This window comes from Brassica napus, chromosome C2 (genome assembly GCF_020379485.1).
Source record: "Brassica napus cultivar Da-Ae chromosome C2, Da-Ae, whole genome shotgun sequence".
NCBI lineage: Eukaryota > Viridiplantae > Streptophyta > Magnoliopsida > Brassicales > Brassicaceae > Brassica > Brassica napus.
The window spans coordinates 30510447-30528986 of record NC_063445.1 but is presented as its reverse complement, the minus strand read 5'-3'; the positions used below and the strand labels follow the sequence as shown (position 1 = coordinate 30528986).

The window sequence follows — 18540 nt, the reverse complement described above, 5'->3', positions numbered from 1 at the left end:
CCCCGGTCGGAAGGGACACACGGAGATGTCGGGTATATAGACATGTGTGTCTTTAACCCCGCGTTCAGGAACCCCGGTCAGAAATGGGGAGCGGCGGATGTTACAGTTTTGCTTTTATTTTAAATTTGTGAATAGAAACTAAAGATTATTTAGAATCTCAAATATATTAAGTGTTTTAGCTTGTCTGAGTAATGGTATGCAATAAAAAACTGCTAATATATTTAAGTTATATGGATTTCAACCTTACTATGATTCAATATCATAAATTATAAATAAACTATAATTTTTATCTTTAATAAATAGTTATTAAATTTTTTATCTGTTTTGCATGAGTTTAAATTTACTTTTATCTGTTTTGCAACCCGTGCTGCTAAGATAGTTTCTTTTCTTTTGGTGTAAATGATAAGAAACTGCTAAGATAGTTATTATAAAATAGTTATTATAGATTTCATTTGTTTTGCAACTCGTACTGCTAAGATAAATGTAGTTATATGATAACTAAAAGGCCTATTTAGCTAGAAAGCCATGAATCAAAAGATAGTGAGGAAGTCATGCAAAAAATTAGTTAATTAGGTACTTGGATAGAGGCACCAGACCGAAGTTACCCCTTAGTCCCCTAGTGATGTCCCGTGTCCGTGTAGAGTAGATAGGTATGTATTGCCTGAGTTATGCTATGTTAGGCTTAAGCATATAATAGGGTAATACATGTGTCAGTCGAAAGCAACGTTTTATTTTTACCAATATTCTCACCTGTAGGTCAGATTCAAAAATCACAAAGGGCGCATGAGTTACGCATATGAGTTTACAGATTTGATAGAGTTTAGAATTTTCTTTAATCAGCACAGGGCCCAATTATTATTTGGGCGGCCCTGATTATATTATACGTTAATTTTTTTTTTCTTAATTTTACCTCTAATTTGAAACTCTACGTTTACCACTACCATCTTACAATACTAAAAGTTCTAAAACTAGAGCAGGCAGAGTGTCCACGTCAGCCACTAAAATCCTCCGATTAAAACATAAGATTATGCCACATAATTTGTTATTAACAATTTCTTTTGGGCCATCATTGTACCCAAAACCCAAATCTTCCAAAAGTACGTATCTGCTTCGTCTTCCTCCGAATCACTGAAGCATCACTGCCGTTACCACTGCTACACATCTTTTCACATCCCATCAACTCGCCAGCTTATATATTCATATGCTTCCTTGATTCTTTCTTTCTCCAAATCACGCAAACGAAAAAATCAAAGCAAACTATGTGATACAAAATCGCGAAATCAACCGGCAAGGTTCCTACGTCTCTGTTTTACGATGACTTTGTTCCCTGTTTAGGACAGTCGAAGCTACTGTTTCAGCTAATCCTCTTCTGGGAAGCGAAGAACACAACGAAAGGGTAATTCCTAATTGGTCTCTAGCTTCTTCTCATAGACTAACAGGTTTGGATTCATCGTTTACAAGTCCATATTTGTTTACATCTTATTAGCTTCCTTAACGGTTTTAGTTGTAAGTGAAAACGCTTTCATCTATAGTTACTATTGAAAATCATAGGACTCTTACTGTTCTGATGAAACGAGTATCATCAATCTTTTTCAGGATGCTAGAAAGGAACATCGATAGGTCTCTCAACTTGTGGTAGGACACAAACAATATTAGCTCTTGCATCAAAGCAGAAGCTGACCTCACGATTTCTTCAGATTTTGATCCTAATCCAAACCCATTTTATGCATTGTTTTGTCGCTTTCTTGATTGTTTGATTGTTGTTGCTGATATACTTTTTCAGGATGAGATTGTGAAGGAAATCAATGAGCCAAACTCTAGATGGAAAGCTGTTTTTAGTGATCGATTTGCTAACACCACTGTGAGTTCTTTTTTCATCCATCATCACATCTGCGTCTTGATAGATTCTGAGCTTTTATCCTTTTACGATGAAGATACTAATGCTTATAATTGTTCCTGAAATTTGACTATCCTCCTTTTAAAGGGTTCACAGCTCTGACGCCGCTACGAAGGTTTTCTGAAGCTTGTGGCTCCTTCTATAGTTCTTTGGGGCACCCACATGTTGCTTTTGAACCAGTCAATCGGAATCGAAATGGGTGTTGCAGAAATGCATTCTGTAGAATTTTATTTCGGTCCAGACCTTTCAAGTTATCACCTTTTACATGCTTGCCAGAAGGCTCATGACGGATGCTACAATTTCAGTTTCTAGGAGAGTGAAATCGAATTAACTAATCATCTTACCATAAAGACTCATGCACATGTGAAAGTATTGTATTGGTGTTTCTTCAGCTCTATAACCATATTGGGGCTGTTTGTTTCACCATTTGCCATCTCCATCCAAATGATTCATTTGTATGATCTATTCAAATGATCCATTCAGATTTTTGTGATTGTTTGTTTGTCCATCCACATAGCTCATCTAGATGAATCATCTAAATGGATCTTATGTTTGTTTCTTTATTTTCATTTCCATTCAAATGAGTTTAGTAAAGAAATTACCAAAATATCTTTGTGTTGATTTAATCATATGTTTAATATTAATTTTAACTATATTACATTTAATTATTTAGTTTAATATATTTACATTAGAATTATTTCAAAATTAACGAGTTTTCTTTTTGCGGTTTGGGCGGGAAAACAAGTTTTTTCGGTTTTAGCGAGAAAACACATTTTTTTTTGTTTTGGCGGAAAACAAGATTTTTCGGTTCTGGTGGGAAAACGATATTTTTCGGTTTTGGCGGGAAAATACAAATTTTTGGATTTGGCGAGAAAACAAGTTTTTGCGGTTTTTGCGGGAAAACACGTTTTTGGCGAGAAAACACGTTTTTGCGGTTTTGGAGGGAACCACGTTTTTGTGATTTTGGCGGGAAAACGCATTTTTGCGATTTTGGCGGGAAAACGCGTTTTTGCGGTTTTGTCGGGAAAACACGTTTTTGGCGGCAAAACACATTTTTGTGATTTTGGCGGGAAAACATGCTTTTGCGGTTTTGGCGGGAAAACGCGTTTTTGCGGTTTTGGCAGGAAAACGCGTTTTTGCGGTTTTGGCGGAAAAACGCGTTTTTGGCGGGAACACGCGTTTTTGGCGGGAACACGCGTTTTTGCGGTTTTGGCTAGAAAACGCGTTTTTGCGGTTTTGGCGGGAAAACTCGTTTTTGCGATTTTGACGTGAAAACGCGTTTTTGCGGTTTTGGCGGGAAAATGCGTTTTACGGTTTTGGCGGGAAAACACGTTTTTGGCGGGAACACATTTTTACGGTTTTCGCGGGAAAACGAGATTTTTCGGTTTTGGCGGGAAAATATATTTTTTGGTTTTGGCGGGAAAACACGTTTTTGCAATTTTGGCGGGAAAACACGGTTTGTGACTTTGGCGGGAAAACGTGTTTTTTTGTGTTTTGACGGAAAAATGTATTTTAGGGTGTTGGCGTGAAAACATTTTTTTGTGATTTTAGCATGAAAACATGTTTTCAGTTTTTGCAATTTTGACGGGAAAACATTTTTTTGCAATTTTAGCGGGAAAATGCGTTTTGGGGTTTTGGAGTGAAAAAGTAATTTTTAGCACGAGAAAAAGTGTTTTTGTAGTTTTGTCAGTTTTCGTTTGTGACAAAAATGATATTATCTTTAGGTTTGTAATTTGTGAATTACATTAGGGGTATAATAGACATTATACTATTTTGAATGAACCATCTCCATTCAAATGATCCAAATTGGTTCAGCTGAATGGACTTTAAAATTAAGCCTAAATTTCCAAAAGTCATCCGGATGATCCATCTGAATGAATTGCATTTTTAGTGTCTAAACAAACAAAACTCTCATCTCCATCCAGATGGTCCATCTAGATGGAGAAACAAACAGGCCATTTGTTTCATTTTCTCTGCTAGTTGACGAAGGGACTTACTTCGCAAGAAGTATTCACCTTTTATTAGAAGGTATTCACCTTTTATTAGAAGGTGCAGAACTGTCTTCATTCAATATTTTATTTCCTATCTGTGAACTATAATTATTTCATCTATATTTATTTAGTTATGAGAATAATTTTGTGTAGGGGTTTGACTAGATAATTCAGCTAAGCTTAGAATCAACTATTATTAGTCTCAGCCTGGAACCGGTTCCCTTTTTAGAGCTCACTACATTCATGGGAAGTGAAATACTAGACAATATTTAAATTGTCTGCTAGACGATGAATGGACAAAATAAGTCGCAGGGCATGTTCATTTTTGATAACAAGGTGCACAACTATCTTTCTCCAATATTTCTGTCTATGATCCATATTTATTTCTCCCGTCTTTATTTTTAGTTATGACCATCATTGTTTGTAGGGAACTAAGGAAATCAGAGTTGTGTGTTGTTATACTACGTCTTTGGAATTATGTTCATTGGCCTTTCCGTTACTCGGTAACATTTTAATTGCACTTTAACCTCTTTTTCTTAGCTATTTTCGAGATTGGTCAGAGTTATCTAAATTTTACTGCTCTTTCTCAGTTCCTCTTCCAAGCATTTTGCAAGATGTGACTCTGCTCTCCATTCCAGAATTACCTAGATTGCTGGTGTGTTTGTAGCGTAGTGGAGGACCCTTTTTAAAATGTAGTTATCTTTTTAGGAAAACATGCAAAGTGATAATTTCCAGTGGTATGTATAGAGAAAATTACGTTGAAAAGAATGTAGGGCTTCATTGCAGTCTCCCGTGTAGATGATGTTGAAGCGTCTGAATAAGCTAACACTGTCAAAGAATTACCTACTACTCTACACAATGTTGTACTCGAAGCTCTTTATTCGTCTTCACAAGCCATTTTAGATGGACTTCTCTTGAAATAACAATAAAGAAAGCTTTTCCGAATGCCCAACCACTTGAGAAACGTCAATTGATCTTCATGTTCATGTTATTCATTGGTGTGCCTGAAGCTGTTTATTAGTCTCGATTGTATTTTTAATGACCTTTGATCGATGTATTACATACGTGAGTGGCATTCTCTTTCTTGATGTTTTCCCCCATGACTCTACATAACTGAGCAGGATGAAGGAGCTCTTAAATATCTCAACGATATCAAGTTGAATAGTGTGACCCTAATAGTGTCGCAGTATCAAAAGAGTTCAAGCTTCACTTTTTCTTTACTCAGAACCCTTACTTGAAGAAAACTGTGGTGAATAAGACAAATCACATGATTGAAGATGAGTCAATCCTCGAGAAGGCCATTGGGTGATCTTGCTTTTATCATGTATTTGCCATTTTTTCTGTAAGAATAATGATTTACTGATCGTTAACTATTCTATAGGACGGAGACTGAGTGGTTTCCTATAGAATGTTTGGATCAGAAGGTCCTAAAATTAAGCCAAAGAAGGGATCCAAAGTAACAAACTCACAAATCCCATCTCTAAGACTGAGGAGAGGGGGGAGTTTCTTCAAATATTTCAGTCCACCTCAAGTTCCTGATGACGAGTAGGATCTTGATGTAGACATGGTATGGCTTTCCCCAAGAGCAGTTTTACCAAGGGCAAATGGAGCACGACTATGATATCGGGTTTGTACTTTTGTATGTTATCTTTAGTTCTCTTTACATGTTACTTTAGTTTCAGGATCTGAGTATGTGTACTGTTTATCACGTATATCAACATTCAATAAAAAATCATCTTGCATGATGTCTCATGGTTCATAGGTGAGGCTGTTGCCGCAAACGACCTTGAGATGGATGAAGTACAATGATAATAATGAGGACAATATCAATATGTTAAGGAAAATAAAGCAAAGACACCCCAAAGAAAGAAGGGGAAAGAAAAGCGAAAGTATCATAGTTTATGCCTCTGTCATTTGCTCTTTAAGAGACGAAATGCACTAAAATTAAACTAATAAATTGCTTTTCCTTTTCTTAGAATTATGCAGCTCGAAAGTCAAGAAACGGGTTGTGATCGATCTCATAGAACGGTTTTAACCACTAAAGGAGTAAAGTGAATTTTGCATGGAAAGATAATTACCATACCAACCACTGCATTGGGGTCTCTCTGTTCTAATAAACAGAATTAGGTACATAAATTTGGATGAACGTACAGGACTAGAATCAAAGATATTAACGTACACGAACATAGCACTGTGTGACTGAGGTATGAATGTTGTTTTTCAAGTTCCTCGAAATCATATATTGGATTGGTCTGACTAAAATGAATGATGAATGATGAAAGACTGCAATAATTCCTGAACATTGATTATGAAGTGGCATTCACATAATTACTATAGTTTTATAATTTTATATCAACAATCAATGCCAAAGGTAATGTTTCAAAACTCTAGGAAAAGCGTAAACCGTTAGATGTTATTTTTACTGACAGTCGTTAGATGTTTTTCCTCGCTTGGTTGATCAAAAAAAAAGGTTCCTCACTTAGTAAGCAAGAGTGAGGGATCTTATTTTCCAGCAAAGGAGCTTAACTTATCTCCGAAGAAAAAAAAAGAGAGCCAGGTTTTTGAGAGAAGGTCGTGTTTCTTAATTTGCAGTCATGGCCGTTATTTGGTTTGGTTTTGTTTCTGTCCTATTTTTCATTTGTATTGTGTTCTCATGAACTATGCCCCGGTTTGGAGGACAATTCTCTTTTGTAGTTTTGGTGATATTTCGACTCAACTTATTCTCTATCATAAAATGGTTCGGTTTAGTATAAAAAATAAAATAATTAAATAATTTATCAAAAAAAAACAATGTTAATCAATTTCATTTACCTTATTTCTGCCGAGATTTCATCAACGCCATTTAACAATCTTTCTAGAGATTTTTTTATTTCTTCGGTCACTTATAAAACATTTTCAAAATGTATGTTAAACCAAGATTGTGTAGCTGTAAACTTAGTTAGACCTACGGACTTAATTTATCAATTCAGATAAACCAAGTAAGAAGCCGATTAATATGTAGGTTTGTACTTCCTATTGAAGACAGAAGACCTATAAACGTGAACTCAAAATTCTAAAATAAAAATTTTTAAATAATTTGTAAATTTAATTATTTTACATTAAAAATAATCAAAATAAAATAAAATTTTGAACATTACTAAAGTTTAATAACTTTCAGTCCATTGTTTTGACCATATTATATACAATTTCTAGTGAAAAAGACACAACAATTATGAATTTTAACCATTCTAAATGCATTGAAAAGAACAACGAATAAATAAAATAACTTTAGATTTTTCTGCTACTTGGTATTTTATGATAGATTATAAAGTACATTTAGAAATATAAATTTAAAGTTATAAATTTAACTAAAATTAGTAAAAACCCGGACGTAGTCCGGGAAAGGCTCTAGTAATAATAATAAAAATTTCCGAGTCATATTATATTATGTTTAAGAAATAAAAAATGAAAAAAATAAAAAGATAATAGTAATTGTGAAAGAAAAACTAGTTTTTTACGTTGTTAACGCTGTCACAAAAATCTTAAACCCTAAATCCTAAATACTAAACCTTAAACCTTCGGATAAACCCTAAACTATTGGATAAACCCTAAATTTTAGGATAAACTCTAAACATTTAGGGTAAACTCTAACTCTAGACAAAGGCTGGCTCCAGGCCTAGGGGGATTAAGGCCGAAGGCCCGAACCCATCCTGATTAAACAAAAAAAAAACTCTAAACCTTTGGGTAAACCCTAAACCTAGATTTAGAGTTTAAGGTTTTGCTGACGACGTTTAGGGTTTAATGTTTAATATTTAGAGTATGTTATGCTGATGACGTTAACAGCGTTAAAAGAATTGTTTTTTCTTGGTAATTACTACTATTTTTATTTTTTTTATCTTTTTATTTCAAAATCAAAATATGATTTGGCAAAATTGTATTGGTTATTATGGCAGTGGTAAACGTAGAGGTTTACCGTAGGGGTTAAACTTAAGAAAAACTCTATAGGTATTGATCCTGGAGTTGTGTGTTTCAGTATATTTTTGGTATTACCTATATTATTTTAAGTTTTGGGTTATAGTTTTCGTGTGTAATTTCAGATTTCGGGTAATATTTTAGATTTTCATAAATTTAAGGTGGATAATCAGATAAAATTTTGGTTATTTTTTGTGACTTTGGGTCCTATGTTAGATAAAATTCCAGGTATTTGAAAATTTTACAATTTTTTTGTTTTCGCATATGTTTCCGAGTTAAGCATATTTTTTTTGGTTTTCCAGTCTTTTTCGAATCCTAAATACTGAACCGATCCGAAACAATTAGGAACCAGGAAATAACGGGTATTAACAATTTCTAGACAATTAAATCCGACATGATCCGAAGCAAACCCGAATCTGAACCGATAAATTTTAATGAGTTTTTTCTTATGAACTTGTAAGTTTACCACTAAAATGATAACTAATAAAAATTTGTTAAGTTATATTATGTTTATGAAAAAAATGAAAAAAATAATCAGAAAATTAATTGTCGAAAAAGGAAAAAAACACTTTGATGTTGTTAACGATGCAGGATGTGCCGGTGGTGGTGGAGGATCCCGTGGTTGTCTTAGCTGTGTACTGATGAGGTTCGAAATGTGATATGTCTTCATGCAGCAGGTCCTTGGAGGAGCTCCAGCGTACGATGGTGATGCTTGCTTTGTTCTTGGTTGAAGTGCTCTATGGTAAAATACCTGATGGGGTGGATTTAGAACGGAGGTTCTTAACGGCACTAAACACAGCCTGCAATGCATTGGATTGTTTCTTCTTTGACATCATTGAAGGCCTTCTGGGAATCGATTTGAACCCATTTGAAAGGAACATGAATTTGAATCTTCCAAGAGGCAGTCTTTGAACATTCTTGGCCTTTAGTTCCATCCTTAAACGCTCTGTTTGCCTCCGGTGTAAAAATGTCGATAAGAAAATGTCTAATAAAAGAAAAAGAAAAGATCTTGAAAGTGATATGTTTAGGAGTGTTAAGATGTAATGGTTGTGTGGAAAGAGAGAAGCAGAGCTTCTTGATGGAGATCTCAAGATAATGACAGACTGAACAAAATACTGATCTATTCTCGGAAACTTTCAAACTTCCATAGTTGCCAATCCAACATAGTTTTTTTCAATTCTCTTTTGTTCCAAAGCAAAGATAGACTTTTGAATCATAAAAACAAGCTTGCATTGCCAAGGACGTGAAACTTGAACGAAACAGAATACATAAAAAAGTAGTAACGTTATTATTTCAGAAAACTCTCCACACAACACATTGTAAGAGGCTGGAGAAGAAAGAAGCATTTAAAAACCGCTCACAAAAGATGGGAAAACACCTATAAGATTCTTCAACAATAGAAGCAAATACAAACTAAAAATCAAAAGAAAGAAAGAAAGAAAAAGAGACACAATTCAGCATGCATCCCATCCCCACAGTGATTCAAACACTAAACCTCACCGTCTGATTCAGCTTCCTCCTCCTCGTCGTCAGATTCAGGCCAAACATACTCGACGTCAAGAGGATGCCTGTGCAGGAAATTCAAGAGCTGTTCAAGATTTCTCATCGGCCTAAACGGACTTATCCCCTCTTCTTCGTTCTCATCCATTTCTTGTGGATCACTGTAACTCAACACCTTCAACCCAAACTTCCCTGACTCATCCGGATCCACCACCTGAAACGATTTTGCTAGTGATCTTCCCATCACTTTCACATGCGACACGCTGCAATAACCCATCAATCATCAAAAAATTATAAAAACTCTCAAAGACAAATAGGGGGGGAGAGAGAGAGAGAGAGAGAGAAGAAGATGTACCATATGTAGTATAAGCCATCCATTTCTTGAGTCTGAACCCGACCAAGAAACTCGACTAGCATATACCCACCAATGCAAATAACCGGTTCTGGAAGCTTAAAGTTCTGCAACCGATTCTCCTACTCAGTTTACAAACATTGGGGTTAATGAACAGTTGAAGAAGAATGAGTATAAATGTTCGCTAATGATTGATAACACAGACACACCTACCTGAGCCATGGGAAACTCTTGTGAAGTGTAAGTCCATACATATTTGTTTTCAACAGGAATCTTTCCCGCTGTCTCAGCTTCATTGTTATCGAGGTGACCCAACCGGAAACGAACATAATGTGACGAGTATATCGGTGTACCCGGCTGGAAATAAGCTTGGAAAGGCTGGACGCTGAGTTCAGTAATGACACACAAATCACCCTTCAGCTGGTAAAGAAGTGTTTCGGGCACGGAAGTCTTGTGGTGCCCTGTACTAGACCAATACGAAGGGGTGCCACCAATTCTATCTCTTTCGTCCAGTGTGTTCAAGATGCTCTCTGCTGGGAAATTATCGGTACTGGAGGCTATGATGGCATCGGCAATACAGCTTCTGATAGGAGAAGATGTGCATCCTTTAGCCAATAAGGCATAAACCCTGTGCTCTCTTTCTAGTACCCTTGTATCATCCATGAGACTGCTGCTTGACCCGGCTTCAAACGATTCCTTCATATCATTGCTTGCGTCTATTATACGATCCACACTAGTTAGCTGATGGAACAACTTCAAGCACAGGTTCTTCGAGAGACTGTATTTAATCACTGCAAGTTAAAAGAAGAAAAAAAAACACATTCTTGGGGTTCTGGTTTACGGGAACAAGATGTAAAAATACTAAAGATTCAATTCAAGGACAATAAAAGATGTTTCTTACCAAAGTCTCGCCAGGAGCGTGAGACAGCACTGGCACGGACAAGATCTGATGGGTCATCAAGACAGTAAAGAATGGCTAGAGACATGTCGGTATCAAGATTTTCAACGAAATCCATCCTTGGTTCGATCAAATTCCTTAGAAAAAAAAAAGATTGAAACTTTTACATTGTATTGTTTTGGTTTAACATCTAAAAACAGCGATACGATCAAACGACCCGACCGCTTGTAATTCCGATGACCGATTCAGACTGGAAAAAGGGTGGGTGTCGATAATACAGCGAATCGACGATGAAAACGGACACAACAAAAAAAAATGAAAAAGATAGAAAGAAAGCATGGAATGGAACAAATTTGATACCTGTGTTTCTAAATCGAGAATCGGATAAGAGCGACGGTGACCCTATCGATTGAATTGGGATTAGTTTTAATAGAGACAAGGACAAGTTCGAAAACAGACGATTCCTGGCGGAATCATTCGGGTCTCTATCAACCAATATGCCGACATCGTCGACGCACGGCAAGGTTAGTCCTGTCTTTTAGACCGCTTATTTTTTACTTTTTTAAGAATAATAATATTTAATGACTTTCTGTTTTTCTTTTTCTTTTCTTAATCCAAAATTAATTCGCCGCATCATATGTGATAGTGAATTAAATTAAATATGTAATGTAATTGATAGTTATCTATATTATCAAAACAGAACAATTCAAAGCCTAAAAATGTCAGCTTTTCCAAAAATACCTCCAAATTTACAAAGAAAATTTAATTTTCATTAATAGGTATTTTGTCTTTTAGTTTTTGGGCTTAGAACTATAGTTACACATTAATTTAATTCATTACATCTATGACCTTTTAACAAATATAAATTTAATTTAATTATAACTCTAAGCTCGTTGTATTCGGAAATGGCTGGATTAGCAAGATGAAGGTCCTCAAAATTTTTGAAACAAATAAAAGTATACATAAAATATACCAGTTATGACGCCTCTAAACAAAATAAATAAATTATATACATTGAAATTATAATAGTATTGATCATTACAAAATATATAAATTAAAATTCATAACATAAATACAATGCGTTTACTTTATATGACAAATAAAATAGTTTATTCAGTTTTCTGTACTATTTTATAAAGTATATGAGATGTTTAATCAATTTAAAAAAAATATTATAAAATAATTCTGAGAATGTCCAATAGAATGTTAGCCGGTGTCGGTTCATTGGTTAATGGCGGTTTTTTGGATTTTATCAGGTTTTTAGTTAATAGGTTTTCTCTAAATTTGAATATTATGGAAACATATCAGTTGGTAGAACGTCTGATAGAATGTTACATGAATAACATAAACCAGTCCAAATTATATATGTTTCACCAGGTTTACTGGTTCGACAACAGATTTGGATCAAATATAAAAAATTGATTATATTTTAATTCGTCTATGAACCATATATGTAACCCACTAAAAAGAGTTAAATAATTTTTAAAAATAAAATGCTTTCTTTGCACCATTTAAATGTAGATGAACTATTAGTTTTCTACATTTGGTTTGGGTATTTTGGTTTTTGGTGTTTTGGTTCATTTAGGAACCGCAAATTTTTGTTTCGTTTCAGTTGGGTTATTTCAGTTTTTGGCTCGGTTCAATAGCAAAGTTAGGAACCGATCAATATGCAAAAAAAAAAAAAAAATTGGGTCCAATTCAGTTCAGTTTGATTCTGATTTTTTGGATTATTACATATTTATAGATTAAAAAAAGTCATATAATTTGAGATTTTTAGTTTAAATATCAAGTAATTCGGCTTATTCAGATAACAAAAATCTGATAATGAGGATAATTTTTAATATTTTAAATTAAAAAAATTGAGTAATTCGGTTTGTAAATAGTATTTTAGGATATTTGGTTATTTAAAAATTAAAATATAATTAATATTTGTTCGTATATAATTAATATTTTATAAATTCAGGTATCATTTTGTTCTCTGTTTGGTTTCAATTTCTTTGGTTCTAGAAATATATAACATGCTTGGTTATTTTTAAGGGTTTTTTGCAAATATGACTCAAAATTTAAAGTCAAACACAAAACTAACCATGTTTTTTTGGAACTTTGATTTGCCTCTTTCACCCCCAAAGTTCAGATTATTCACGAAAATGCCATCATTTTTTTTTTTTTGAAAATGCATATTTTATTCTATCACCCTCATCTTCCTCAGGTATTCACAATTTTGTCATTGCCATCAATACACCAACCACCATGAACAACAATTTGACGCTCTTAATGCACCTAAAAATCGATTTACACTCTTTTTTTCTCAATTCTTATGAACTAAAAATAACATCTCTTTACTTTCTCTTCATATTCATCAAAAAAAAACCTCAAGATTTTGATTCTAAAAATTTTATGGTTCATAGAGCCTTTGAAGCTTACTATTTTTGGTGGGTCACTTTTGTTTGAGATTCTGGGTGTTTGGAGAAGACTTTTGTGTGCTAAACAAGTTATCTCACTGGTTGAAACTATGAAATTAGTTTTTTTTCCAGATATGTTCGTCCAGACGACTTCCAAGTAAGTCGTCTTCTGGAAGTCTTCTGGTCAATGCAGAGGTTAATTTTGCAATTGACTTTTAAATGTGTTTTTCTAAACGACTTACATGGAAGTCGTCCATCTTTGTTTGTTAAAAAAAAAATTCGACACGACTTCCATGTAAGTCGTCTAGGGAAAACAGGTTAGTTTTGCATTTGACCGGATTGTGTCAGAAATTTGACTTTTCCTGGACGACTTACATGAAACCCTAACAGTAGAAAATTAAAAAATCAATATTTTGTTATACTTAGACGACTTCCATGTAATTCGTCTCAGGTTAGTTTTACAATTAAAAAGTAAAACAAATAAAATTATTTATGTCTAGACGACTTACACGGAAGTCGTCCATCAGACGACTTACACGAAAGTTGTCCATGATTTTATTCTGAGATTCTGGTCAAACCTTGCTTATCTTGGACGACTTCCATGTAAGTCGTCGGACAGACGACTTCCATATAAGTCGTCTAGAAAAAAATAATTTTTTTTGTTTTATTTTTCAATTGCAAAACTAACCTGAGACGACTTACATGGAAGTCGTCTAGGTATAACAAAGTATTAATTTTTAAATTTTCTACTGGACGACTTACATGTAAGTCGTCCTGGAAAAGTCAAATTTCTGACATAATCCGGTCAAATGCAAAACTAACCCGTTTTTCCTAGACGACTTACATGGAACTCGTCTCGAATTTTTTTTTAACAAACAAAGATGGACGACTTCCATGTAAGTCGTCTAGGTTAAAAATCAATTGCAAAACTAACCTAAATGGACGACTTCCTAGAAGTCTACTAGACGACCTCCGTGGAAGTCGTCTACGTCAATGTTTAATAAACTTTCATTTTCTCTAAAACTATAAAGACTTTTTAATTTTTTTTTGTTAATTCATGTATATTAGTCAATATTCGGGCTACTGAATGAAATTTATAACTTAATTGTTGATATTTATGAGGTTACCAACATTCATGCTTAGTGAAGTTTCTAGTTAATTGTACGTTAGTTTTTGTAAATTTGTTATATAACTTTAAGATATGTTTATTCAATTTTCAAAAGTGTTAAGTAACTTCAAGAATATCAATTAACAAGGTTTAATGTGTCTTCTCAGATCATAAGATATACTTTTTATTTATGTATCTAATGAAAGTGTTCTACCTTTCAACTTATGCAATGTTTTATCTTTTGTGAATTTGACTAAGTTTTCTTGAGAATTCTTCTCCCTTAATTGAAATAAATTTGATTAATTTTTTGTGTTATTGTGTTTTGCTATTGAAGTTGTATCAATAACTTCAATTATGTCAAGTAATTTTGGCAAGATAATGTTGTGGAAAATGAACATATTTACCAAAGTTTTTCATTAATATCTCTTCAAATTTACAAAAAAAGTCACAACTAAAGGGGTACACATGCAAATCACAAAACAGACCACAAACAAAACTATTATAGATCATCCCTCTACAAAGACAAGCTTAGACTCCACTTGATATGGAAGAAAACCCCGTCATAAGACTTCCTGGAAGTCGTCTGGAAGACTTCTTTGAAGTCGTCTGGAAGACTTCTTTGAAGTCGTCTGGAAGACTTCTTTGAAGACTTCTTTGAAGTCGTCTGGAAGACTTCTTCTAGCGCATTATATTTTAGAAGACTTCCGCGAAGACTTCCCATAGGTCTTCTAAAGTCTGATCCAGATCTGAAAAACATGTATATCAAACCCAAATCTGAAAAATCTGCATATCATATTAAAAAACGTTCAAATGGCTTAAAAATAAAGAAAATGAGTGGAAAATTAGATAGACATACTTTTATAGAACACACAAAGTACATATCCAAGTGGAAGATGAGAAGCATCTGATTAAAACCTGCAACAAAAAGATAGATTAGTGAGAAAGACATGAGACAAAAATGAAAAATTTATATAAAGTTTAGTGTTTTCAAGTCAAAGAGATTAGAGTGGGTTTGGAGAGTTTTAGTTTGGGAAAAATGTATGAATTTTATGTAACAGGAGGTTACCAAATGAAGAAAAATCAGACATAAGAACTTACCAAAACGCTCAGATCTATTATGAAAGGGAGACATGGGAGAAAACTCCGCCAGAAGACTTCCTGGAAGTCGTCTAGAAGTCTTCTAGCCCAGAAGTCTTTCAGATCTGAAAAATCTGCATCTCCAAAAACGTTCAAATGGTTTAAAAACAGAGAAAATAAGTGGAATATTAGATAGATCTACATTTATAGAACACACAAAAATACATATCTAAAATTAATAAATCTACCTTTAAATGAGTGGAAGATGAGAACCATGTGATGAAAAACCTGCAAAAACAAGATAAACTAGTAAGAAAGACATGAGATAAAAACAATAAATTGATATAAAGTTTGGTGTTTATAAGTTGAAAGAAATTAGAGAGAGGTTGGAGAGTTTTAGAATGAGGAACATACCATTTTTGTTGCAACCATTTGAGAGGAGGAGAGAGAATGTGTAAATTTTTCTTTATATATGGAGACAAAAATTCCAATAAGGTTAAATATTTTCGATCAGAAGACTTACTAGACGACTTACCCAGAAGACTTACTAGACGACTTACCCAGAAGACTTCAATATTTTTAGCGGGAAACTAAAATATTTTTAGCGGAAAACTAAAATATTTTTAGCGGGAAACTAAAATATTTTTAGCGGGAGTTAGATGACTTACATGTTAGTCGTCTAGACCCTAAACATAACCCCTAAACTAAATTAACTAACTAAACACTTCATAAAATCAAATTAAACTTAAAAAGTGTTTACTATACACATAAATAATCACATGTAGATAAAAATTTAAATTTTCAAAAAAACATTTAAGCTTTCCAAAATCTAACCCTAAGAATACATACAATGCTACAACATATGTTGTCAAACCCTAAACCAAAGAATATCATGATTCACTACTTTCACTCATCTATGTTGAAAACAATTCAATTTTATTATATCTTAATTTATATCACTTAAAACTGTTTATAATTACATGATTTTAATTTTTCGCTTATCAAAATATTTTTTACAAAATTTATAAATTATTTTTAAGATCAACTATACCAGACGACTTCCGTGGACGTCGTCAAGAAGACTTAACAGAAGACTCAAAAGACTTAATGGGGCTATATTAGTAAAAATAAGTTCTGTTTTTTTTGTTGGAGAAATTACATGTTCACCACTTTCATGCTACCACTTTTCATTTTTATCAAAATAGTTATTATAAAAAAAAAAGATAAAGAATAACAAAGCCTGGTGTAACTATGTTATTTTTTTTATTTATATGTATTTTTGATTGATTATTTTTGACAAAATCTCCAAATATATTTATCATTAATTAATAAATTTATTAAAATATTTTTGGTGATGAATCTAATTGTCTACACTGTAAATCAAAGTACTTGTAAAGATTCTCAGAGCATCATTAACCCTAACAAACAATTAGAAGTGCTTAATTTTCTTTCTTTTTTTAATTTTTTTTCCTGATTAAAAAAAAATTAAAAAAATTAAAAAAAAAGATCAATCGCGGGCCACCACGTATCGGTGGGGCCCGCAAACAGAACAAACAGCGATGCTTAAACAAGCAGCAGAAACGCTGCTTCTTCTTCTTCTTCTCTTTCTTTTTTTTTTAATTAAAAAATTGCTAAGCACCACTTAAGCAACCATGGTCAATGGTGGTCTCATGTGGTCAGATTCGGCCGGACCAAATGCCTAATCGGAAAGTCAAACTCAATCATCACTTGACTTTTAATATTAGTGTTAACAAAAAATGTACTTTTAAAAGTAATAATAAATTTGAAGTTGTACTAATATTGATAGTAGAAAAAAAGAAATAAATAAGAATAGGGAGAAACTAAGATTGAACAAAAGTTAAAGGGTTTAAAGAGTATAAATATTGTTAAAGTAATTATTGATTACATCCGATTAGAGAAACTGAAGAAGCAGCCCTATGGTTTGAGGCACAAACATCAAATTCTCGACGACTTGCACAGCATAGGAAAGCAGTTCCGGAAGAACAATATCACCATTTTTGTTCAAGAAAAAGCCATATTTTTTCAACAATGTCTTTGTCGTTTGGTTCAATGGCGTTCCCTTAGATAGGAACAAATTTGATAAATACTACTTAGTTTTTCACTTTTTAGAAATATATTAGATAAAAAAGATTGGGTCCCCCGGATTAGGGCTGGGACATTTAACCGGAACCGAATACCCGAAACGGATCCGACCCAAGATTGACCGGTTCGGTCCGGTTTCGGTCATAGTCTATTTAACCGATGGATAATGATATTGTTTACCCATGGGTATCGGTTCGGTTTCGGTTTTTACCCGTAACCGATCGGGTACCTGATTTAACTGAATTATATGTTGTATAAACACATAATTGTATTCTCTGGGCGTGAACCCATGTTGATAAGGCCAAGTTACCTGTGCAATGCCACTAGACCACCTTGACTTTGTTGAACTTAACTACATCTTATTAACATATAGGCGATTTTGATTTATTTTCTTAAGAAAAAAAAAATATATATATAAAAGAAAAATATAAATAAAAGTATAATATTTCGGGTATAAACTTGTATATCCTAACAGACCTGGAACCGATCAGAACCGATCCGAAACCGAACCATAAGTCGACCAAGTACTCATTGGATACAGTTTCTAAATAACCGATTTACCCGGAACCGAACAGGTCTTACCCGGAACTGATCCAAATACCCGAAGTCCCAACCCTACCCTAGATGAACCATATATCCAAGAGAAACCATGACCGCAAGGTGTCCCTGTTTTTTTTTTCAGAGTAAGAAGGGGTAGAGAAAATGCCACAAGTGCCTTCCCGGGTGTGAAGTGGGATAAAAGGGAATAAAAATGCTAGTTCTTACTGTTCATATGTTATTATATCAATATACCACACCAATTCATTATGTATAGGCCCGTAAAGGAGTTGTAGATACTGTGGTATGCAATGGAAAACCTTTCTCCTGTTACATTAAATCTAAATGAAATAGAATATGAAATGTATGTACATACTTTCGCGATTTCATTTGTATTCATTACAATATGTTGACTTTGTATACCATTCTCTGGAAATTTCCTGAAAAGTTAATCATAGGTTCTTCTCTCCATCGGAACAATAGGCCCGTTATGATCCTTGCGAAACTTGTTGGCGAGATGAAATATAACCAAGTATATACATGTGAAATCAAAGGACATTATTTGAATGCTACTGCAAGTACATGCGAAGAAATGATCAAAAGAGCTGTCTTTGCCAGAGAATTGGGAGTTCCTATCAAAATGCATGACTACTTAACGTGCATGTATACGACTCCTAAGGAATCAAATTTTATCCTAATCAACCGAATTTATCGAGAAAGATTT

General features: G+C 33.7%; 1 protein-coding gene across 1 annotated transcript; it reads right to left on the bottom strand.

The window, feature by feature from the left end:
* Positions 1-9052: 9052 nt before the first annotated feature.
* On the bottom strand, positions 9053-11144 carry LOC106347486 (F-box protein At4g00755). Its single transcript, XM_013787025.3, has 5 exons — positions 10950-11144; positions 10593-10726; positions 9905-10482; positions 9695-9813; positions 9053-9602 (listed from the first exon to the last, which is right to left on the bottom strand). The coding sequence occupies exons 2-5, from the start codon at positions 10705-10707 to the stop codon at positions 9329-9331; spliced, it is 1086 nt and encodes a 361-aa protein (XP_013642479.2). The 5' UTR covers positions 10708-10726; positions 10950-11144; the 3' UTR covers positions 9053-9328.
* Between the last annotated feature and the right edge of the window lie 7396 nt (positions 11145-18540).

Bases quoted from the DNA above. Each gene is read 5' to 3' on its own strand.
- LOC106347486 (XM_013787025.3), bottom strand. From the start codon at position 10,707: ATGGATTTCGTTGAAAATCTTGATACCGACATGTCTCTAGCCATTCTT. The intron at 10,483-10,592 runs GTAAGAAACATC...TTTAACTTGCAG, and splicing joins ACGCTCCTGGCGAGACTTTG to TGATTAAATACAGTCTCTCG. The intron at 9,814-9,904 runs GTAGGTGTGTCT...TAAACTGAGTAG, and splicing joins AAGAGTTTCCCATGGCTCAG to GAGAATCGGTTGCAGAACTT.